The sequence below is a fragment of the Triplophysa rosa genome, linkage group LG12 (assembly GCF_024868665.1).
Source record: "Triplophysa rosa linkage group LG12, Trosa_1v2, whole genome shotgun sequence".
NCBI lineage: Eukaryota > Metazoa > Chordata > Actinopteri > Cypriniformes > Nemacheilidae > Triplophysa > Triplophysa rosa.
In genome coordinates, this window is record NC_079901.1 from 19,275,849 (window position 1) to 19,300,751 (window position 24,903).

General features: G+C 40.2%; 3 protein-coding genes across 6 annotated transcripts in view; all 3 read left to right on the plus strand.

The window, feature by feature from the left end:
- btbd11b (BTB (POZ) domain containing 11b) overlaps positions 1 to 8,484 on the plus strand; it is a 64,922-nt gene extending 56,438 nt beyond the window's left edge. The window contains exons 6-17 of one of the 2 annotated variants that reach the window (XM_057347472.1): positions 506 to 595; positions 1,947 to 2,048; positions 2,696 to 2,789; positions 2,899 to 3,034; positions 3,117 to 3,337; positions 4,567 to 4,745; positions 5,815 to 5,920; positions 6,437 to 6,539; positions 6,690 to 6,771; positions 6,915 to 6,983; positions 7,127 to 7,240; positions 7,334 to 8,484. In XM_057347472.1, coding sequence (XP_057203455.1) covers positions 506 to 595; positions 1,947 to 2,048; positions 2,696 to 2,789; positions 2,899 to 3,034; positions 3,117 to 3,337; positions 4,567 to 4,745; positions 5,815 to 5,920; positions 6,437 to 6,539; positions 6,690 to 6,771; positions 6,915 to 6,983; positions 7,127 to 7,240; positions 7,334 to 7,543 — 1,506 coding nt within the window. In that variant the 3' untranslated portion in view covers positions 7,544 to 8,484. The remainder of the gene's footprint in view (positions 1 to 505; positions 596 to 1,946; positions 2,049 to 2,695; positions 2,790 to 2,898; positions 3,035 to 3,116; positions 3,338 to 4,566; positions 4,746 to 5,814; positions 5,921 to 6,436; positions 6,540 to 6,689; positions 6,772 to 6,914; positions 6,984 to 7,126; positions 7,241 to 7,333) is intronic. The other variant, XM_057347473.1, reaches the window with a different exon arrangement.
- A 2,701-nt stretch (positions 8,485 to 11,185) lies between these two features.
- mlc1 (modulator of VRAC current 1) lies at positions 11,186 to 16,702 on the plus strand. Of its 3 annotated transcripts, none has more exons than XM_057348666.1 (12): positions 11,186 to 11,395; positions 12,816 to 13,093; positions 13,184 to 13,273; positions 13,376 to 13,429; positions 13,565 to 13,666; positions 13,764 to 13,865; positions 14,227 to 14,295; positions 14,373 to 14,489; positions 14,607 to 14,663; positions 14,834 to 14,956; positions 15,515 to 15,670; positions 15,986 to 16,700. In XM_057348666.1, the coding sequence occupies exons 2-12, from the start codon at positions 12,854 to 12,856 to the stop codon at positions 16,064 to 16,066; spliced, it is 1,191 nt and encodes a 396-aa protein (XP_057204649.1). In that variant the 5' UTR covers positions 11,186 to 11,395; positions 12,816 to 12,853; the 3' UTR covers positions 16,067 to 16,700. The 3 variants fall into 3 exon arrangements, with proteins under 3 accessions (XP_057204649.1, XP_057204648.1, XP_057204650.1); XM_057348665.1 differs by having other exon boundaries at positions 11,188 to 11,395; positions 12,849 to 13,093; XM_057348667.1 differs by lacking the exon at positions 11,186 to 11,395 and having other exon boundaries at positions 12,889 to 13,093; positions 13,189 to 13,273; positions 15,986 to 16,702.
- A 140-nt stretch (positions 16,703 to 16,842) lies between these two features.
- panx2 (pannexin 2) lies at positions 16,843 to 22,693 on the plus strand. The gene is made up of 7 exons (XM_057348663.1): positions 16,843 to 17,141; positions 17,240 to 17,305; positions 18,758 to 19,301; positions 20,464 to 21,566; positions 21,664 to 21,802; positions 22,119 to 22,310; positions 22,404 to 22,693. The coding sequence occupies exons 3-7, from the start codon at positions 19,073 to 19,075 to the stop codon at positions 22,691 to 22,693; spliced, it is 1,953 nt and encodes a 650-aa protein (XP_057204646.1). The 5' UTR covers positions 16,843 to 17,141; positions 17,240 to 17,305; positions 18,758 to 19,072.
- Positions 22,694 to 24,903: the final 2,210 nt, after the last annotated feature.

Sequence of the window (24,903 nt, forward strand, 5' to 3'; positions counted from 1 at the left end):
GTTTGTACATTTCCACAGCTTTTGTTCATTTCCCTTTGTAGAATCTGTTGGCGCTGCACATTCCTCTCTAATATTCACAATGTTTAACGGTTGACTGTGTTAATCGGAACCAGCTTGTAGGAAATACACTTGCTCTTTTTCCTTTACTGATTGCTTGGCTGAATATTTGAGATCAGCGAGTGGAAACATTTGCCATTTCCATTGTGTTTAGCTGATCACTCTTGTCATCTGATTTTCCATCTCTTGATTTGAGTAATGCTAAGGCTTTCCGGGAGATTGGTTTACGTCAAAGCAAGGAAAGCTCTTTTATTGCTCAGATTTTATGGTTTTGTCCATGTAAAATGAAGCCATCTATTTTAATTAAATGTAGCACATTGTCACCTATACAGTCAGTTACTGTTATTGCCCTATAATCAGAAGATATAAAATACACTATCGATCAAACCCTGCCTTGCCATCATTTTTTTAAGTGTGATTTGATTGCCGGGCTTTTTGTCCTCTCCAGGGCATGACCCCTCTGATGTACGCATGTGTCCGCGGTGATGAGGCCATGGTTCAGATGTTGCTAGACGCGGGAGCTGACATCAACAGTGAGGTCTGTGACTACAGTACATCTGAACTGTTTTCATGTCTTATATAGACATTCACTACACCCATCCTGTTCGTTCTCATAGTACCTTGTGTATTTTTATGTATAGTGTTTGTGTCTTCTGTGTTGTGGTATGACAGGAGAAAACTCACATTGCTTTGACTCAGACACATTTTTTCAGCAGAGATCTACATGTGTAAGAAGTGTGAATCAGCAGGTGTTCCCAGACTCTGCCCTAGACGCTAGCACAGACAGATTTTCCTCTAATGTACACATTCACTATTTGTCACTGTTTTCTGCTTTAAGGAGTATGTTTCATAGTCATAGTTTCGGTCACTTGCAAGGAAATCAGATTGTGTCATATCGTTTTCATAGACATCTGTTATGAATCAGACTGTTTCCTCCTACTCACAAAGACCAACACCTATAGAGATTCTGAGACCTGGGTTACTTTATTTGGACTGTATGACAGATCATTTGATCGAAAACATATGTGAGATACAGTAATAGTTTAGGCAGATTATTGGTTTTGTGAAGTTTAGCTGTCGGTTTTAGGTTTCCTGGACCTTTTACAGTACTCTAAAAATTAGTCTTTGTTTACAAATGTACAACAGTACAAGGAATTTCACTCTGTGCTGATGTCAACCTAAATTAGAGTGCTAAACCTGATAATTGATTGTACAGCCGTGGAAAAAATTAAAGACTGTCCCAAAATTATTTTTGTTTTTTTAATATAGGTATGTTTTTAAGTAAAATTATCATTTTTGTTTCATTCTCTGAAATACTAACAATCTCCCAAATTCCAAATAAAAGTTTTGTTTGAAAATTGAAATGAGACAAACTGGGAAAAAAAAGATGCAATGTTGTCAGATTGTGAATAATGCAAAAAAGTTAATATGACATTTTCAATGCTAATTATGTTTAACATGGATTTTAGTTCAGTTCAAAATCAGTATTTGATGGAATAAGCCTGATATTTATTCACAGTTTTTTATGTGTCTTGACATGCTGTCATTGTTTCACATTGCTGTTGGGTGACTGTTGAAATTCAACAGACACTTGACTGAAATTGATGCAATATGTCTAGAAATGCTGATTAAAGGTAAAACTGGAGTAGTCTTTTAATTTTTTTCAGGAGCTGGATATATAAAAAACAGTATACATTTCCAAACATGCCAACACACAGTTACAGTGCAGGCATTATTTTAGAATACAGCATCTGTAAAGAGGCCAACAGTCTCCTCTCCTATTTCCATCTATTCAGCTTAGCGCAGCATCTGTGCTTTTCCCAGGACAGGACTTTAAAGGTCTCCATCTCTCTCTTTTTGTCCTGCTCTACCCCCTGTACCTCCCTTAGGTGCCAAACACAGTGCACAAGTTCCCCTCAGTCTTCCCAGAGACCCGGCAGGCCACGCCTCTCACCTTCGCCGTGCTCCACCAGCACATCCCTGTGGTGCAGGTAGTGACCTCTTTCGCCCACCTTGACCTTTCGGCACAGATTGCGAGCTAAAGAACTTGATAGAGTTGTTTTAGGCCGATTTCAATACCAAATCTGTAGTATGCATTAGTTTTCTCCTGAAAGCCTTGTCTGCATGTATTAGGTGATTGGTGTCCTCATTTTGTCATTATGTACCATTTTACTGTAATTCATTATGTATTCGGTAACTAAATGTTTTTCATTGTCACAGTGTCTACGATGCTAATGCTTTGTGTTTTATTCATTTAAGCAGAAACTGTTTTTCATTACACTGGTATAAGTAATATTGCATTAGTTGCAATTGTTAAATTATTGTGTCGATGAATCACAATAAGACGGTCAAGACAGTAATAACATTGGCCAGTTATCTAAATAATGTACACAAACAATTGAATCTCTTAGTATGAATTATTAATATCATTGAATGTTTGAAATTCTTTATGAAATTGCATACGATGTTTGACAGTTGTGGTTAAAAAATGTGGACAAGGAATTATCTAAAGTGTATCCAATAAACATAAAGTATGTTATCTCAATAATGGTTTTAAGTGTTTTCAGGTTCAAGCAACAAATGTTTTGTCATGTTTACAAGCAACGGTAACCCAAGTACTCTCTCCCTTTACTCTCAGCTCTTGCTGGATGCTGGAGCTAATGTCGAGGGCTCTCTGCAGGACGGGATGGAGAACTACACGGAGACGCCTTTGCAGTTAGCTTCCGCTGCAGGTAAGAAAGCTCCCGCTGCAGACTGAAAATCAGTGTCACTTCCTTCTCGGATTACTTAATTATCAGCCAGCAAAGCCACAAGAGAAAACTCAGCACTTTATTTGCTTAGGGAACTTTGAGCTGGTCAGTCTGCTTTTGGAGAGAGGAGCAGACCCCATGGTTGGGACCATGTACCGCAACGGCATCTCCACTGCGCCACACGGGGACATGAACTCCTTCAGCCTGGCCGCCGCACACGGACACAGGTACAGCAGTCAAACGTGCACACGCAGGCTCTTAATTTATTCATTCAAATCAAAATCCTGTCATCTTTTTCTTGTGCTGCAGGAATGTGTTTTGCAAGCTGCTGTCGCAGTCGGAGAAGGGAAAGGCAGATGTGCTTTCTCTGCAGGAGATCTTAGCTGAGGGTTCAGATATGGAAGAAGGGAATTCCCTAAAGATGGAAGCAACCCGCACAGGGAAGGCCAAACTCAAAGCTCTAAGAGAGGCAATGTATCATAGCTCTGAACACGGCTACGTTGACATCACGCTGGATATCAGAAGCTTAGGTTAGTGACCACAGTATCTACAGTTATGCAATAATACTACCACAATGGATTTATATAGCTCAGTTTAGACATAATACAGTGGTAATGCTTAAGTGAAATTGCATTTATGAACTAGTTGCATATGACAAAGATTAATTACAAGCCCAACAGTTTAAAGGCGGGGTGTCCGATTTTCAAATTATGCTTGTTTAGACAAAGTCGGGCCGAGTACCAAAACAACCTTGTAGCCAATCAGCAGTAAGGTGTACAGTGCACAGGACGGACATTAGTCGAGCTGAGTGCAGACGAAGCGAAAGATGGGGGTATGGGTGTGTCTGTTTTGGTTATTTGAACATCAACAACGGCTCAGAAAAATTGGACACCCCGCCTTTAATATTGGTGCTTGTTAAGGCATCGTTGCTCATAATTGTGTTTAGGGATTTGAACAAACCCACTTGCCACAAATATTAAACTTTGTAACACAGACATGATAAACACAGATATTTGAAAGAATGCTTGTAAACAAACAGTACTTGGCCACTATTGACTACCATAGTAGAATTACAATTAAAATTACAATGATAATCAGAATTGTCCCAGAACTGTTCTATCTCCTACATTCTTCCAAATATCGTCTTTTGTGTTCATCAGAACAAAGAAATTTATAAAGCAATTATACATTTATAAAGCCTACTATGGTAGTCAATGGTGGCCAAGAACTGTTTGTTTACAAGCATTCTTCCAAATATCTTTCTCTGTGTTCATCAGAACAACGAAATGTATAGAGATTTGGAACAACTTGCAGATGAGTAAATGATGACAGAATTTTCATTTTTCGGTGAACTGTCCCTTTAAGGAGACTTGGCAAAAAATTACACACAACATATGTGCAAAGTTTATGAAGGCATAGCCCTGGATAATGACTACAAAATATCACCACACAAGAGGATATTTACAAATATTAATAACAGATCAATTTAAAAAAATAAATAAAATAAGCACGAATAAAACTTGTATTCACTGCATTTTACATTATTGCCAAATAATATTGTCCAATAAACACCTTCAAAGTTTAGTGTTTATCCATTTTGTTCCCCTCATATACCTCCTATTTTAATGGTTTAATCGAACCTGAAGGGTCATGAAAAGCAAATATTATACAAATAACATGGCTTTTGGCCCCTACAGTCGCTGGTCACACAAAACTACTTATTAAAAAGTGCACTCGTTGTTGGTGGTGTTCATAACAGGGGTGCCCTGGATGCTGCACACCTGGATGGAGTCCCTGCGAACTTGTTTTCTTCAACACCGGCGACCGTTGATTCAAGGGCTGCTGAAGGAGTTCAGTACTATTGAAGAGGAGGAGTATACAGAGGAGCTCATAACACACGGCCTCCCACTCATGTTCCAGATCCTGCGCGCCAGCAAGGTGACCACGTGCACAATTCGCCACAACAAAGTGCATGTTTCCACATCTTGCATTACAGTTATAAATTTGGCGCACACTTCTGTTCAGAACAGCTTACAGTGCAATCTTAGTATTCACTTGTATTTGTGTATCTGAATCGAACCTCTGATCCCTTACCATTGCAGAGTCTCAAATACCCCAAATATGTCACAATTGTTTTTGAGCACTCGAATTGGTCAGCGAGAATAATGCCCTTGGGTACTCTCTAGAATAGGACGTGATGGCAGAAGCTCATGTATTTTAGATCGAGCAGCATGTGGACATCCTCCCACAGTATTATGTAATGCTAAGCTTTGCTTAAAAGCTTAAGGCACTGGAAAGTGTCCTTAGCTGTGTTTACAGTACCGTTGACATTGAGACTTGGACCTTCCCCATATGTCCATATCTACTGCTTCTACAGGAAAGGAAAATAAACGCAGTTGTTTTAGCTGGGGCTCAGAGGGTCTTGGTTTATACTGTATATGTATGATATACAGTATATGGAAGCATGTTTGTCAAGATTGATATATGGTGGAGTCAGAGAGCTTTACACTGACCCCAGCAGAAATGACTGACAGTTTATGCTCCCTGCTCAGCCTTCACAAATAGTGTGTATGCTTGTTAGAACAAAGAGAGAAACAGAAAGGCACAAAGAGAGAGAGAGAGAGCAGTACAGTGCTGACAGCAGGTGATTTGTAGAGGCAGAGGCAAGGCAGGGTGAGAGAAATGTCAAGTTGATGAAGAAACTGGTTCAGAAAATCTTTCAGAGAAGCGGATCGTTCCAGCTGCAGAGAGAGTGATCTGACAGGGATTTATGCGCCATCCTGCGTTCTGCGTACTTCACCTAACCTAGCAGCGGCAGTGTGCTTTTCCGAAAAAACATCCTGCGTTTATACTTCACAGATGCTGAATGCTGTTATTTTGCTATGTAGACGATGCACAAATTTACACATTTTTAGAAGAGGCATAGTAACAACCTCAAGGCTGACATGTTATTTTGTAATGGTGCATCATAAGAGAGGTTTTCCTGTTATTTTCTCATGGGTTACAGAATGAAGTGATAAGTCAGCAGCTGGCTGTAATATTCACTCAGTGCTACGGCCCGTATCCCATTCCCAAACTGACAGTGATCAAGCGCAAACAGACCTCAAGACTGGGTATGTATTGCTTAACAAGTTTTTTTATTGCTGTCTGTAAAATATAGTGGAAAATGTGTGCTTTAAATCAACAGTATTAAACATATTTCAAGCTCTTACTTTATTTTAAAAAATTCAAGCATGCCTTACGTGGGTGGTTCTGCCATTTCATTTTCTATATTATGTTAGGGTGCCTACACGCTAGAGTTTACATTGCATCATCTGGATTTATAGCATTTAAAGGGACAAAGGGAAAAAAAATAAACTCTTTAACATATGCTGCAATGTGCTGTGAAGGCATCCGTTGACCATTGATTATATCAAAAGGGTGGGATGAGCTGTGATTTTCCTTTACATTCTTGTGTACCATTATTATCAAAATGATGTTTTCTTTACGAATAAAAAGCATGCCACACATACAATAGAATATAAAAATACAAATAAAAACCACACTACACAAAATCAGTGCCATACAAATTATTGCAGTTCTTTTAAACATTCACTCCTATTGTTGTACGTTTGTGTTTTGGGAATCAGATCCTCATTTTCTAAACAATAAGGAGATGTCCGATGTGACCTTCCTGGTGGAGGGAAAGCCATTCTACGCTCATAAAGTTTTGCTCTTTACCGCCTCCAACAGGTCAGTCAGTGTACTGCATCCAACTACAAGTGCTCAGTTGAGACTGCAACCACATATCCTTAAATGACACATTTGTGTTCTTAAGTTGAATTGAAGAAGCATGTTGAGCACCGTTTGTTAATGTCTTAACTTTTTAATATTTTTCTAAAGGTTTAAGATGCTTTTAGCAAACCGACCAGCTGCAGAGAACACCTGTATTGAAATCAGCCACGTCAAATACAACGTATTCCAGGTACAGTCAGACTGCATTTCCACTATGTAAATAAGCGTGATTATTTTTTATTAAACCGTTATTGAAAACTTCGTATTTTTTCTTTTTATGGTCTGTTGATTAACTGTAAAATAAAAGTGATGTTATTTTGCTTTCTCCTACAGCTGGTTATGCAGTATCTTTACTTTGGTGGAACAGATGCCCTACACATCAGAAACACCGAGGTTATGGATGTAAGTACAACAGTATTCATTTTATTTTAGTCTGATTTTCCCCAGTATAGCAAACACATTTTGTGGATTATTGTATTTATGGTAATATTGATTAATATTGATATTGACATGCAATTCCTCTGGTTTCTGCACCTCTCTTCCAGCTACTCTCTGCATCTAAGTTCTTCCAACTGGAAGCATTACAGAGACACTGTGAGGTCATCTGTGCCAAGAACATCAACACAGAAACCTGTGTGGAGATCTACAACCATGCTAAAGTAAGACCTATCCATGTGCCAGCTTTCATGTCATCACATTCACTTAATAGAATTAAACACTGCAAATATTGTCTTTTACCTCTTCACATGTAGTTCCTGGAAGCACCTGAGCTTTCGGCCTACATCGAGGGCTACTTTCTGAAGAACATGGCAGTTCTCATAGAGCTGGAGCCTTTTAAACAGCTGCTGTATAATGCCCCGGTGGAGAACTGTTGTCCCGATGTGCTGCATGACCTGGAGAAGACCCTGGCCACACGCATCCGCTCCATTCATCTGTCCTCCTCTAAAGGATCGATTGTCTGATTGTCTCTAGCTCACATCAAAGCATGCGGAGAAAGTGTGCGTTTCCTTCAGAACTCTAGCAGTGCAGTCTAAATGTGTTCAGTTAGTGGCAGTAGCAATGCACTTCAGCTGACTGTTCATTTCATCAAAGACTCTGGTGTCTTAGTACTGGCCAGATGACTTGAACTGTGCTTTAGAGTACAGCCATATAGGAAACAATGGCATTTTACATAAATTGCATAGCACCTCTGACAGAACATGGTTTTTGTTGGATGCAGTACTAATTTTTGTGAAATGTTGTACTTTGAGTAACTAAATCTAATGCAGAATGATGAACTAATACAGCAGCATACCACTAAAATGTCAGCAGATTACGTCTTTTTGGTACTACACGGGTGTTGATAGTGAAAACAAAATTCACAATCATAGTTAGCACTGATGTTCATAGATTTTTAGTAATTCACACAGTTCTGCCTCACAGCTGTACAGTTATTGCTCTTATCATGAATAACCATATGTTTTAAAAGAAGGCAGATAATGTGACTGCCAATGTAAATATCCACTCGAAGTCTCTCACAGGAGTCATTGACTTCCAGCTGTAAGTAGATGTATATATAAAATGACGTCATATTAGGACTTCCATCGAGAACTTACAATATTGTACAATAGACGTGTTCTTGAAGTCCCGTTCACTGTTGTAAATGAGAGCATGTAAGTATTTTCCAGCTTGGGTTTTGTTTCTGTCATGTCTTGCATTGACTAACACTCTTACCTGTGTGTGTTGAGGGGTCTTTTTGTGTGAGAAAGTGAACTATTATCAGCATGGAGTTGCAGAACTGTAGCTGTGAAACCCCTGGGCAGACGACTGATTCAGAATGTGCCTGCATATGTTCTGACGTGATGTGTCTCGAATGTCAATCTGTGACTAAATCAGTGTTCTTTATAAAGATTACTACAAAATACTCATTCGCCATCTGTTTTTTTCCTGCTTAAACTGGAAATCCATAAGTGTTTGTTTAATTGCTTGTGTCGCAGAAGTGGATAAAAACAGTAATGTTTGCTGAATTTCAATGCTGATAGCTGATTCAGCAGTACTGTGATTTTCTCTTGCATGCTTCCTGTTACTCTCTTGTGTTTGTTTGGAGTGCAATTCAACATGCCAGTTGTTTGTAGTGTGTGAGGAAGGTTTAATCTCTGCAAACCAGATGATGTTCATGGGCAGTAGAGATGGAGGTCAGAGGGAGCATTCAAGGATAATATAATGCAATACATTAACTAATACATTTTCATGTATTGGAACCAGGTGATTGTATTTTTCAATATTAATTTATTTAATATATCGACAGTTAATATAAAAGAAAAAATACGTTGTTTGTGTTAGGGGTGAGATGACTGTGATCTCCCTCCGTTTTGCACCATTGTGATTTAACATATCCCAAATCCTGTAAAAGACCCAATAATGAAAATAGTGTTATCAGTTACTTGCCCACAAGTTGCTCCAAACCTGTATAAAATACTTTAATCTTTTAAACAGGAAGATATTTGGAAGAATGTAACAGAACAGTTCTGGGTCACTATTTACTACAATAATAGGAAACTGCTATGGAAGAGACTGTTGCCCCAAGACTGTTTGGTTTCCCAACATTCTTAAAAATATCTACTTTTGTGTTCAATAGAACAGGTTATTTATACGGGCTTGCAACACCTTGAGGGTAAGTAAATGATAACACAAGTTTTATTTTTGGGTGCACTATCCCTTAAAAGTGGTCATATTTTGCCTATTTTTCAAAGTCTTTGTTATGTTTTTGACGTGCTAAACAATAGGTGTTCATGTTTCGGTTTTCAAAAAATGCTTTATATAAATATTTACATATTTCACCTGTGTTTTACACCATCATCTTGATTCTCACAAAACAGGCTGTTGATTTCCTGGTTCTATGAAGTCCCTCCCTCCGAAACGCTCCGATTGGTCAAACTGAGCCAGTCTTTTGTAATTGGTCTACCACTTACACCGGACGCGACCGACGCACGGCTTGTTCTAATGGGATTGTCGCGCCACGCCGCATCCAGTGTGGACACATTTTTTAATTATAATGGGTTCTAATGTGTTTTATTGTCTTTTGTCGCATTGTTCCGCGCCGCGTCCGATGTAGACACGGTGTTTAAGTGTGTGTTGTGTCTGTGTGTTGATTCATGATGTCACACTAACCCAGGAAAAAGTTTGTTGTATAGTCCCAACGAGCCGTTCATTGTAGTTTTTAACAGAAAAGTAATTTCTGTTAAAGAAAACATCTTTATTTTCTGTGAACTTTTCTGAGTGTTACTTGGCAGATGTTGTTTATGCTCAAAGTGCTTTAAGTAATGAAAATGATTCCCGTTTTCTGAAACTGCAGCCAATAAGTAGGCTACTTAAATTTGTCTGTGGGACGAAAAAACTTCAAAACAGGTAATGGTTTCACTATTTGAAGAGCCAATGTTATATTGATGTTAATTTATCATGACTAAAAACAATGTTGTAGTGACCAATCAGGATCCATGACCAGTTCTACTCGTTTTATAGAATTACATTACAACATTTGTGTTTGAAAATCATAGTGCTATAAGGCCCTATGTTTCGGGGTACCCCAAAACAGACTTTTATAGTTCTTTTGACACCCCCCATTTATGCATTAAAGGTCCACTGGGTTTTACTGTGTGTGAATTTTCCCAGTGGAACACAAATGAGTGATTGTCTTTATGATATCGGTACGAACAAAGAGAAACAATCTTTCACAGCTCACTAACTTTATACTCTTTACCTCTTAAACTCATAACATGGCTAATGAACACAGTTACAGTAAATCAATAATTTTTCTGCTGGGATGTCAGTGGATTGGAATGCCTCTGGTGTGTTACGTGTGTTTCCACACGAGCTGTGATCTTTGTGTCGAGGATATTTTTGCGGGGCAGTGAAGTGTGGTGGACAGAGGAAGGGGGCTGTTTAAAAGGTATCCATGGATACGGCTGTTCAAGGACACTTTTGAACAGTAGCATTGCTGTGTAAAGAACAAATAGGCATGCACTCTTGTCTAAATCCCTTTTTATACCTCTGTACACATATGTGTAGAGAATCGCACAGCTGAGCTTATGGTTCTAAAGGAGACGGATTTGAACCAATCGCTTCAAAAGTGTGCGAAAGTGTTGAATGTTTTGAAATGTCTTTGATGTGGAAAAGCCTGTGATTGAGCACATTGTCCTCAGGCTACAGATTTCTGTGAGACATCTAGTTTCACTGGCCTGTTTTGTCCACCCCGACGCTGCCTGTAACAGAGGGTGGCCGGGTGGGGGAGCCAAGAGACGACTGCAGTACTGCAGGCTTTGAACTTGTGTGTTCACAAGATTCCAACAACTTTGTGTGTGTGTGTACACGAGCACATCATACATTTACATTGCCTATTTGTTTTCATGTACTCGTGCATTTGTGTGCATCTGTTGCATGTCTACATGTGGTAAAACTACATTCCTGCCTGTGTTTTTTCTGACTATGTCGGTGAGGGGCTGTTGATTTATGTGTGAGACCCCTCAATGAATTGAACAGTATTGTTAGAGGCGTTAGACCCATGAGCCCCCTGTTCTGAGCCCCATCTCTTCGTCCCATTGGCATTCACAGGCTGGCTGGCAGGGCAACACGCTCAACTTTGTTCCACCCTTTGAAACGTTCCAAAAGTTTTTTTTATTTGCTCGGAGTGGAGGAGACTGGGTAAGAGAGGAAAAACAAGCAGAAGACGAGTAACAAAGTAAAGCTGAAACTTAGCCTGTAGACCCGCATTGCAACGGCAGAAAGGGAACAGGTGGGCTTAACCGGAATAAACACTGGCTCAAAGCTGGAGGCAGGTGAGTGGGAAGCACATTAAGATAGAGAGGGCCAGAGAGATAAAATGAATGAATGTTGGAGAGAAACTGGGAATGAAGATGAGGAGCAGAGGAGGGGTTGATAATGTGCAAACTTTTGATGAATCACATTGCCTTCATGCATGTACCCTGCACTCTTTCCTCTTTATTGCGTTGCATTCCTGTGTCTGTTACGTAATACAGTGAATGTGCTTTGTGTTTGTGGGTGCGTGTGGGTTTTTGAAGAGGGAGCTGCTTGATTACATTTTAATTCTTCATCATTCAATGCAAATGTTCCTTTTTTCACTGTTGGTCTCATGGCATTTTTAATTGCAAATATGAGAAGCTTAAAGTACTAAACACAGACACTTCTGTGTCACTTCTTGGAGCACCTTCAAACCCTGCTGTTACTTAATTGTAAAGAATGCATTTTCAAACGCTTGTCACGGAGTCTAAAAGCTCTCAGCGTGTCACAGTTGTGTTACATTAAACCCATGGACCATATGTTTTCTGCGCTGTGGCTAATTAAGCAAATGCTCATTTAAATTTATTGAATGAAGCAAGGTGTTGAAAATGTGGAAGATCATTCAGTCTCACTGTTGTTTTCGTTTTCTTCATTTAAAATATTGAGATGTTATTTACAAAGTTGCAACATCAAGCAGGATGAATTAGTCTCTGATTGATGTAATGTTGACATCTAATATCCTTTGAAAAGCACAATTGAATATAGACAGATTTTGTGGATCTGTACTGAAATTGCATCAGCTTGTTTTAACAAAATTGTCTCTCTGTTTGGCAGTAAGCATTTATCAGAGCAACCTTCAGGGCATAATTTAAGTCTTAAATTTATCTTTGTGAATAGTGGTCCAACACACTTTTCTTCCTATCACTTTTATAAGGACCAGACAAATGGAATAAAAGTAATGGCAAATATTTATTTAAAAGAACTTCTATTTACTTGAATAACATCATTGCTTGTTAAATGTGCCCAAATACCCTTTGGTACCAAAGTAGTTTTTTGACTGGTTTACCTTATTGCATAAATAAAAATTCAAATTCATCTAATTTACTTCACCTTCACTTTCTTTCTTCTGCAGAACACAAAAGAAGATATTTTGAAGAATGTTGTTAACTGGCCCCCATTTACTTGCATTGGTTTTGTGTCCGTACAATAGAAGTGAATGAGGGCCAGATTTTTTCAAAGTATTTTCTTTTGTGTTCTGCAGAAGAAAGGAAGTCATAAAGGTTTGCAATGACAAGAGGGTGAGTAGCAGAATTTTCATTTTTGGGTGAACTATCACGTTAAGGTACTGTACATGTAATTGTCTTTATAAGGACCAAATGGCTGGGTCAATAATATGTTAGCCATATGCTTTACCTCTATCTGCAAATGTTTGCATTTACTTATTTTTTCCATACTTAGTCAATATATAGGCTTTGTGGAATGGATTTCTAGGGGTCATGGATATCAGGTTGCAACGGGAGGAGGCATCATCCCAGGAGGTGTTCAACTATGCCCAGATGTCAACCCTAGAGCGAAACAGCGGTGTAGGGACGCTGAGTCGGCATCTGGAGAGAGAGAGATTCGAGAGAGACAGTTACACGGTGGATGTCAGGGCCAGTGACCTGCAGCTGGATAAACCTGGGCTATTGCATCCCTGCTTCAGCTACAGAGTCTGGCTATACAGCGTTGTCATTGGGGTGAGGAAATACTGGTCGCTCAGGCTTAAAGTCTTTAAAAGTTTATTTTTTGCTCTCTTGTGCTTAAAACGTTTTCCATCTGATCCCCAGAGTAGCTTGCTGATAGCTGCAGTTTTCTCTCTCTACATGGGTAACGTGTTTCCAACTGCAATGGATTACCTGCGGTGTGCTGCAGGATCTGTGAGTGCCTTTCTTCAGGCTTGTTCTGAAAAAGCTTTTGCTCTCCTGGATGCATGAAATTGGTCTTACAATTACATTTACGCTTTCATTTCCGCCTTGCAGAGTGTACCAGCTGCAGTGGTGAGCTTTGCTATTGCCAAGAACAGACAAGTTGCTGTAAGTGAGGATATCAATTCTTTATAATTCCATCTCTCAACAAATGAATATATGAGCCAAATTAATGCTATTGAATTATGGATACAATTATACGAATGCTGTAACTGCAGGATGTCACCTGTATCATGTTTCTAGGTCTCAGATTTTCAAATGGTCTATGTGTCATCTTTTGCTGTTACAACAACATGTCTAGTGTGGTTTGGATGTAAGCTCGCCATTAGTCCCTCAGCCATCAATGTAAGAACCTTTTTCCTTTATTTATAACTCAACATGTTGATTACGCCCTCTCTACATTACAAGTTATATAATAACATTACATGCTGTCATTTTATAGATTAACTTTAACCTGCTCCTGCTTATTGTGCTGGAGGTGTTGACGGCAAGTACTGTTATCCTATCAGCACGCTCGGCTGAGGATTGCTGCAGTCACAGCAAGGTGTGTATGTGTGAGGGCATGTGTGCACAGACTGTCTGCAGTATTATAATTATTATATTATAAGGGATCAGAAAATGCATTTTTGTCTTCTGTGGAGGATGTTTGATTTTTGTGAACTTCATGAAACATGCATGACAGATTTTTGTTTTGTTTTTGTATGTTTAAAAAATCCTCTACATGTAAATAAGTGACATTTTATTTCATTACATAGTTGAAAAAGCACATTGCAACATTTAGTTTATACTTGTTTAATCCACTGTTTTGGTCTGTAGCACATTTGTTTTGCTTTTTATATATTGTATGTCCTCTCATTCTCCTAACTCTGTTGTTCTTGTTGCCATCATCCATCTCTTTCTTCCAGCCAGTGTATAATGGCCCTGTGGTTGTGACCCCGGCGACGTTCCCCACCCGTCTTCTCAAGGCTTATTCCGTGAGTCGCCTGCAAATAAGATTTTGTGTGTGTGATACATAGGCATACTGTTGATCAACTATTGTTTGTTAAAACAGGTAATTGAGGTTATAGTGGGCATCTCTACTGTATTTGGAGGAATTATTGCTCTGAATCTGGGCACTCTTCTCCCAGAACCGTACCTTTCTGTCACTTTCTTCTGGATTCTAGTAGCTGTAAGTTAAGTTTTGCATTTAAATATTATATTATAAATTTCATTATATATTTTAAATCTTTATTAAAAGCAAAATGTGTTAGCAGCTAAACTGTTTATGTGCCTGAAACACCTGCAGTGTTTCCCTAGTGCCATTGCCAGCCATGTGGTGGCAGAATACCCCAGCAAGAGCTCGGTGAGTCACCGTCAGGGTCTCTCCAGCACTAAAGCAGTCCAGACAAGTGTCCTAGAGGACATTCTCTATCCTCATTAATTTAGCTTGTCTGTCTAGTTTCTCTGCAGGGTAATTGTAAGGACTTTCCCTCGCTATTTCACCCCCGTCCTCTCTCAATTTTTCTACTGTAGGTGGAAATGTTGATTGCTATAAGTAGTGTGACCTCACCACTGCTGTTCTCAGCATCTGGGTTCTTGTCCAGCAGTGTGATTAATTTCATTGAGATCTTTCTGCATGAAGTGCCATTAGCAAAGGTGAGTTCGAAATCATTCTTGTGCACAAAATTAAAGCACTTCCAGTATGTCGGGTCTTGACCGTTTAAAGGAACCGTTCATGCAAAAAAATTATATTCACAGAAGGAAAATATGCTTTTTTTAATCTTATTTTTATATGGACACAGTTCTTCATGTGTTTGTTATTCAGCCAACGTTTGCAGGTCTATTATTTTTATTTTTTAATGGATACAACCATGAAATTGTATGTAAAAATACTTTACAGATGTTTACACTATCCCAAATACATGCAGCATAAACAGCATACAAATTTAACATTTGTCATTTATGTTAAAATTATATTTATTAAAAAGGCACTACATTTTCTGTGAAAACTCTTGTGTATTGTGAAAACATATTAATGTCTGAGGTTAAAAAAATGTATCACATGTTTTTAGTAACACTGAAAACATAGACTCAAACACCACACAAGGGTTAATAGTCATATGCACAACATATGTTGCTTTTTAATGACTTTTTGTTTGTTTGTTTGTTTGTTGTTTAAAGTGTTAAGTTTGTGACTTTATGTTGTGCATGCAGCTGTCATATGACATATTGCTGCTCATCCTGATGGGGTTACTGCTGGTACAGGCGGTGCTGACATTAGCCACCATAGTACAGTGTGCTTCATACAAGAGCCAACTCCGCATGGGAGCACCTGAATGGAACACACTACAATTGCCAAGACATTGTGAGGTAAACATATGCCCATAAAAATGACTGACAACTCAATTTAAAAGTACAGGGAGTATGTAATGCTTTATGTATTGTACGGCCCTTGTAATTGTGCACATGATGTTGGCAAAAAGGGACTAATAAACATAAAACGGTACTGCACCCACTGTGCATGTGATGAAAACACAGTCACCCTGGAATAGCTGAGCTGTTCCACCCATCTGCCTCTGTGATAACACATAGAAGTTCTTAAGATTGAAAAAGGAAAGTCCCAAGGTGGACTGCACTGAAGAATGCTTGTGTAAGCACACTTTCCCTCTCATTCTTTTCTTACAGCAACCGACGTCAAATGGCACTCTACGGGAGTTTGACAAAGACAAGGCCTGGAAGGCAGTGGTGGTCCAAATGGCCCAGTGAGCAAAGAAACATGAAACATAGGGGAAAAGCTGAAAAAAAACTAAAAGACACATTTGTGTGTTGTACAAAGATGGAGGATAAAATATCAGCAGGAGAAAGGGATCTGGACTAGAAGAAACGTATGGAAGATGAGAAGACATTGAATGTAAAGGACGAAATATTAAGAATTTAATCATTTCTTTTATGTGAGGTGGCCTGTCATATATTGTATAAACAACTTTTCTCTCACAAAATCTTTGGAATCAATTACAGTGTAGGACGTTTTAGTGGTTTTAAGAAGGCTTTTGCAAAGATTTAAAATATAAATATTTGTGCACATTCATGAACATTACCATACCTGTTTGAATGTAACATTTCATGTGATAAGGAAATGGCTATGCAACAGATTATAGTCTATGCAATTTAATTGTGAACACATCACGCATGTACAATCCAGTACACTGTATATATAAGAGTTTAACACAATAGAAAACTTAGTGTATGATGGTATTTACTTCTAACATACTGTATTCCTTACTGCAGTTCGGTCTATAATTAGCTGTATGTGACAAATTCATCATTTTAATTATGATGCTATTGTAGATCAATAAATATATATATTGAGATATTTACTTAAGATTATGTTGCAGTAAATTGAATATAAGAAAAGGTTGGAAACACTGTGTCCTTGACTCCTTTATTAATTCTCAAAGTCGACGATTTTTCCTTAGGCGTTTTAATACGCGCATTCCCTGCCACTGCCATAGCGGCATATACTGTAGCTGACAATTCATCTTTTTGAAGGTCTGTCCGTGGACCATCGTGGAGAAGTACGAGAGGTTTGTCATGGGAGGGTGAAAACATGGCAAAAGGCGGAACAAACCGGTGTGTGTGCCCGGATACACGCTGTAGCGGCTCGCCCGCACTGCAGATTAACTCTTGAGCCGCCAGAGATGCTCAACACTGGGGAACAGAAGCCGCTGCATCGTCCTTTGTTTTTTAGGAACCTGTCGTTGCGCGTAGATATTTCTAGATATTGATGATTTGAGCGTCAGCTTCAGGATGTTACCGCTTATAATCGAGAGGACCGGCACAGGTATGTGACATCATGAAGATGATACTTTTTGCAACTCAGTCTTCTTTCTTGCATTCACATTATGAAGGATAATGTCCTTGATCACAATTGTGTTTAAGCTCTTCTGATTGATTCGGACCGGTAATGATGATGCTGATGGTGAATGGACAGCTCCTCGTTTGAGCGTAAGTGATGTGCAATGCATGACCTTTAATGCCCATGATCATCAACTGTCATAATATCAATATGTCGGTCTGTATCGTTACACCGGTGTCGATAAAGCTAGAAAACAATATACAGTATATTATATCTGAGGCTGAGCGTTTTATGGTACATCCTGTACTGGGCTGTTGCTATAAGTTTGCTAGACAGATTCATCAACATGAAAATTAACTTGTTTGATTGAAAGGTCCCGTTTTGAAAAACATAACGGTTCGGTCTTCATGTCTTGTAGCGTGTGTCTAGGCCAAGATTAAGTAAAGTTAAGGAGTTTAAATTAGGAATGAAAGTAGCCTACATACTGTTAGCATTTATTTTGTTATTATTTCACTGTAGTCAGCATTATATGCCTATAACATGCCCAAAACACTTAATATGAATGAAAGAAAAAAGAATGAAGCAGCAGCAGTGAGTTACAGAAATGTTTATTCAAAGTTGTGTTAATCCTTGTTTTAATCTTGCAGTTTGCACCCAAACAGGTTTGTTTTGGTATCTGCTTGAGTAGACTAAAACCTAACCTTAACGTATGGAAGGCCATTCAGGAAGTAATACACATGTAGCGTATGAGAAAAACATTTTTGCATTTTCAAATAAGCATAGTTTATTATCTTCATTAATACATTTATTGTTATTTTTTTCATTTTTGCTTTATTGCTTTCCTTATTCTTGTAAGTTACTTTGGATCAAAGTATTTGCTAAATGCTTAAATCACACATATTCACACAAACATGTAGTGATATGACAGGTGCATCCACAAGTTTTAGGTTCACAAAGAATTTTATGTATTCACAAACTGAAAAGAAATGGACTTCAGTACAAAAATAAATGCACAGACTATGTCAGCAGAATTTGTGAAACAGCCATGTTTCCTTTTCCTTGTTGGGGGTTTCCTGTCTGTTATGTTTTTCTGTGTATTTGCTAGATTTAAGCTTTCCTGTAGCACAGTGGTAAGAGCATTGCATTAACAACGCAAGGTTGTGGGTTCGATCCCAGGGATTGCACATGCATATGTATAAATGTATAGGATAAAGCAATGTAAGTCGCTTTGGATAAAAGAGTCTGCCAAATGCGTAAATGTATTGATTTTATAATATACGACAGCTATTTTGTCTGTGTTTTTTATGTTCTGCACCAGGATATTTCGTGATGTATCATACTTCCATTTATAGCTGACACACATTTAATAAACCCTTTAAATGACGTTATTAATTTAGCCCTGAGAATATCAGTTCGTCCTTGGCATGACTTCCAAGGACTCTGCCGATGGGCACACTCCATTGGTCAATGAATTAAAGCAACATGTACTCTCAAATAATGAATTAACAGAATTATATCAAGCCACTTTTGTGGGTTATTAGAAAAAAGTTCTTAATATTTGTATCTGTTAACTCTGTATAAACTCTTCTGTTCATTTACAGGTTTTTGTAGAAGTGGAGTAGGTGACAGATCCATCTCAGCTCTCCAAACAAACAAGCAAAAAAATAAACCCCATCTACCTCAGACAAGATCAAGCTCCACACAACCTATCAACAGACCCGCCTGCTCGGGCTCAACGCAATGCTTTCTTTGTGACTAAGAAGATCCAATTTTATCCTTCAGCACCTCTTAGATATAACACAACTCATTATATTGTTGCAGGGAACAGCCCTCAGCCAATCCAGTGGCTGACGGGGTAGAAGGAGGAGCCATCAGGAGTGTTGTGAGGTTAGTGGTGAGCAGGCTGCTGGTGCCGAATGCAGAACATCCTTGAGCAGAACTTGGACATGGCCACGGCTCTGCTCGCGGGTGAGAAGCTCAAGGAATTGATCCTGCCAGGTTCCACACAGGATGAGAAGGGCGGGGTACTCGCAGGTCTTATGGTGCAGCTCAAACTAGAGTTGCCCTTTGACCGGGTCGTCACCATAGGAACTGTCATCATCCCTATACTGTTGGTCACATTAGTTTTCACACGGAACTTTGCAGGTTAGTGTGTTATGCAATATTGTTTAATCTGATACTTGAATAATTTCAAGGCACTTATTATTTTCAAGCTTCAGGGTGAGTATCTGGTCCTTGTTTTGTAAACAAAACATGCAGTTTTTTATTTATCTTTATACAGCTTTACGTAATATTTCATTATGCACTAACTGTACCTAGAATTGGCATTGGTGACATGATAACACACAGTTTGTCTCTTTACTAACAGATACCCCCACACCTGCTGTTCACCGCTGTCCAGCTGAAGAAGGGTTAAATGACTTTTGGTAGAGAGAGATCGTAGGGTGATAGAGTAGGAAAGAGAGAGAGTTTGAAATAAGGATAGAGAGAGGTTGTGCTAAAGGGGGTTTACTCTAAATGCTGAGTCAGTCTTACTGCATAGCAGCATTAACCGGCTGAACATCGAGAACCCTGCTGATGAGAGGCATGCAGCAAAGTTTAGATATGCATAACTTTTAGGAAAATAGTGAATATAAATATTCATTCTAAGGGAGGTCGTAGCTGTAACTTAGTAGTTGAATGTGCTATCAGTGTTGTGTAAAGTGACATGAACATTTTGAATGTTCTTTTAAATTCTGTGGAATTTCTCGAGTGTAGATTCCATGTGTAGATCACGAACGAGGACAAATGAAGGTCAAAGCCTCTTCGTCCTTTTGGTTTTTACTTGATCACATTCTGGGACATTAATTTGAATCCAATCCAATTTGTATCCCAAGTACTGGGAAAAAAGAGCCGGTATGCATAAGGTGATGCCTGTACATGCAAACTATAAAGTATGTAGACAAAATCACCCTGCTTAACTTACATTATTGATTCTGCACTGACCGAATTGTTCTAACTTACTGTATTGATCTGTGTAGGAGTATAATTAAACAAGACACGGTAAGAGCTGCAGCAGCTGTGAAAGAATTACCTCTAGCTTGGTCCAGTTGGCAAAGACAAATGTAACATTTGTGGTATCGCTGTTTCATCACTAGATTGCCCTGCGCAGCCTTATATTGTACAGCAAACCCATTTTATTTAATAGAAATAGATGACGGCTCATTACTAGAAACACGTCTCCTCTGATCGGCAGATACCATTGTAGTATCTGATTGCTAAATTCATGCTATAATCCTGATTATTTTGATTTCCTTCTTCATTTCAGAGGAATCTATATATTGCTACACACCTCACAACTTCACACGAGATCAGGCCCTGTATGCCAGAGGCTACTGCTGGACAGAGCTGCGGGATGCGGTGCCCGGCGTTGACCCTGAACTTCGGCTCTCCTTATTTGAACACAAGTTCCTACCCTATGCTCTGATGGCCTTCGCGGGTATAATGTACATACCTGCCCTGGGATGGGAGTTCATGGCTTCCACTCGTCTCACCTCTGAGCTCAACTTTCTCCTTCAGGAGATAGACAACTGCTACCATAGAGCAGCCGAGGGCCGTGCACCCAAGATTGAAAAGCAGATTCAGTCCAAGGGTCCGGGCATCACAGAACGCGAGAGACGCGAGATCATCGAGAACGCTGAGAAGGAAAAGAGCCCCGAGCAGAACCTTTTTGAAAAGTATCTAGAACGCAGAGGGCAGAGTAACTTTCTGGCTAAGCTGTACCTGGGGCGACATTTAGCCATTATCTGTCTCAGCTCGATCCCAATAACTTACCTGAGCACATACTACGCGCGGCAGAGGCAGAACGAGTTCACCTGTGCGTTGGGCGAGCCGCCGGACACCAGCAGCATTCCCGAACTGCGGCTAAACGTTAACTGCAAGCTGCCAGCCGTGCAGCTCCAACGCATTATGGCTGCGGTAGACATAGCATTGCTCTGCACCATGAACCTCATCATCCTCGTCAACCTGCTGCATTTGTTCGTGGTGCGTAAATCCAACTTCGTGTTCGACAAGCTGCACAAAGTGGGCATTAAAACACGGCGGCGCTGGCAGAAGTCACAGTTTTGCGACATCAATATTCTGGCCATGTTCTGTAATGAGAATAGAGACCATATTAAGTCTCTCAACAGACTGGATTTTATCACTAATGAGAGCGACCTCATGTATGATAATGTGGTGCGGCAGCTGTTGGCAGCGTTAGCTCAGTCCAACCACGACGCCACTCCGACAGTAAGAGAATCTGGAGTGCAAACGGTTGACCCCAACATGGACCCCTCAGTGCTTGGTGTGGGAGAACTAGGGGGAGAGCCATTGGTAATCAAAAGACCACGCAAGAAGATCAAGTGGACCCCCACATCTAAGCCCTTTAAAGTAAGATTTGATCAAATTTTGAACATTTGAAGTATTTGTGAACAGCCTTATATGATCCTTAAATTTGTGGAAAGTTATTAAATTTCTGTTTGTACAGGAACCCCTGACTCTAACCAGGCTAGAGAATAGTATGAAAGCAGACAAACCTAAACCTGTGCGGAGGAAGAATATACCAGATAGCATTATTGCTCCATTGCTTGACACTAAGAGTACACAGCACCCTCCTTGTATTAAAGGTAATCTCAAAGTCAGCAAACACTAAATACTGGATTATTTTCAACCCAACATTGATTCAAAAAGGTACAAACCTAACCGTTGTGGATTAAATTAACCCAGAAAAAAATGTGTATTTTACCCAACAACGGGTTTAAACAACCCAGAATTTGGGGTTGAAACCACCCATCATGGGTTCATTTATAACCCAACTGTTGGGTTCATCCTTTTTGACCCAACACAGGGCTGAAAACCACAGCATTTTTTTTGAGTGTAGGTTATTTTATTGTGTCAAAATCCTAAAAATCTTCCGATCCTGTTTTTTATTTGATTTTTCAGCTGCTGAAGCAAATAATATAGAGAAGAAACAAACTCTTAATCTCTCGCTGGATGTTCATCCTTACATGCTTACCATCCAGAAAGCAAAAGCAGAAATGGCCAATTCTGAGCCACCCCCAGCTGAACACTCTCTCAGCAATCTGTATTTAGAGGGTCCACATACAGTTGTCCACGTCTCTGCCTCTCTTACCAGTATGTCACCTGGACACCAAACCTTTTTGTTCTTGTTCCAATGGATTTAAGTAAATTGCTGATTATTCTTTGTATATCATTTTCCCCCCTCAGAGAAGAAAGTATCTCCTCCACTGTCTACCACCACTGCCTTCTCCACCGATACTCTCTCCAATGCATCCTATCTGAATGGCAGCACAACCAGCGTTCATCCTCCACATTCCCCAAAGGTCAATGATCCTCTCAATCAGGGGACAGAGCCTGAGAGCCAGCCTGTAGCTTTCAGCAGAAACTCTTCACACTCACTGCTGAACATCCATCACAATTTGTATGAGGAGGAGGAGCAAAGCAGAAGGGACAGACTAGCCAGACCCGGCGAGCTGATTGCTGCTGGAGAGTGCTGAAGGAAAATGCGAATACACACGCACAAATGCAAAAGCACTTAATATTTGAATTGACATGCAAAGTGATATTGTTTTTTAGAGTAGTTATTTTAAAGACACGTATACACATATAAGACACTCACTCACATGCATTCACTCAGTAATGTTTATTCAGTATTGCACTACAACAACATAAAAACGTCAGCATGGATGCAGCATCATACAAGAGTTTTTTAGTTTTCTTATTTGCAGTCAGCTATAATTGATTTATTCAGCAAGCAAAAGCAGTGACAGGGAGCTAACTGAGATACAGCATATGTAGTAGTATTCGGATGGTTATATGGTCTTATTACACGGCTCTTTGGAATGCTTGATTCTGATTGGCCAGTCACGACAAATTTATTTAATTTGACAAATTAAATAAAAATATGTATTTTTATAACATATATGACATTATATTTACAAATATACCTTTTTTTTCTCATGTGGCAAGTAGCCGTGTAATAAGCGGGATAATGTACAAGCAGCCGGCTGTTATTGCGAATAACCGGCCTGTACATTAACCCTTAATTAATAGGTTTGCTCTCATAGAGAGCCCCACTCCACGTAGAATTAAAGTTTTTGAAAAGTTTAAAAGTAAAATTTATTTCCAACACCGTGTCTACACCGGATGCGACCGGTGCGATGCGACACGACAAAAGACATTAGAAACGCATTAGAACGCATTATAATTTCCGGTGTCCGGTGTAGACACGGTGTTAGTGTTGAACTTTTTAATAAGAAAAAATCCTGACTGCACCTTTAAACTTCATCGCCAGCCTTACACCCACCTACTGTATTTGGAAATGTGTATGAACACGTTCTTCCAAGGGATGTAAAAACAAGACCCAAGACCTTGGTGCTCACCCTATGGGTTCATGAGTCCCCTGTGACATTCCAAAAGATGAATTGAAGGAGGCATATTGAATTTTTACACAAAGCACAATTTGTTCATTTTTATCATCAATGGTTTCTGTCATGGCCGACAAAGCTGAGAGAGACCCAAATGCGGGGAGAACCAAATTTTATCAATAATAGGCAACAGTCACAACACCAAACAGCCAGAGGAAACTCGGTCGTGGGAAACAGATAGATACACCACCGGAACGGCTGTGAACTCCGGGGTAAGAGTCCACCGCCGGGGTAAGAGGTCTATCGTCTGGGTTCGAGGAACTCCCTCGACCAAACTCTCACGAGGAGAGAGAGGTGATAAATCTGGGTGGTGATAGCGACCCAGAGGTGACTGCTGCTAATCCGGAAGTGGAAGAAGGCCGCCGGTCGGGACGCCAACGGGACCTGCGGAGACAGAGAGCAGACCTGGGGACGTGACAGGAGAGTGGTGAGAGCAACACCGGACAGGCTAGGACGAACAGAGTGAAGCACGGTTGTGATAGCAATGACGAAAGCGGAGCTAGGACTAGGACTATGGCTAGGACTGTGGCTAAGGCTAGGAAACACTAGGTGAAAAACAATAGGCGAGCCGCAGCTACACCTAGGTCAGTCTGAGTAGGAAATTACATACAACGGTCAGACACAGGACAAGAGACGTCGAGGGATTATAAAGGGAAAGTAGATGAGGATAGAATAGTCAACAGGTGTGGGGCAATCGCAGGGATAAGCGAGCTTAATGAGGGAAGTGAGAACAGGGGTGTGAGAGTCGAGTGGAAAAACACCAGTGCAAGGAAAGCCCTAACGGAGACACGAGGGCAGGAACAATGACGCAGACTCCGAGCACGTGGTCAACAAAAACAAGACCGCTCCCGTGCAGACAATACCCCGACCTGAGTCGTGACAGTACCCCCACCACCAGCGCCTCTAGGCGCTAGGGGAGGGGCTCACCTTGTCTCCGGTGGAAGTCCACTATCAACAACCGGTCCAGCACATCCCGAGACGGTATCCATGACCTCTCCTCTGCGCCATAACCCTCCCAGTCCACCAAGTACTGGAAGCCCCTGCCGCGGCGGCGAACGTCCAGTAGTCTCTTAACAGTATACACCGGAACCCCATCCACGAGCCGCGGGGGGGGGGGGTGGTTCGAGAACTGGCAGGGTTGAGATGAGATATGACTACGGGCTTAACCCTGGACACATGAAATACAGGGTGAACTCGACCAAGAGTAGGAGGAAGCTTGAGCCGCACGGCCACCGGATTAACCACCTTGGCGATACAGAATGGCCCAATGAACCTGGGGG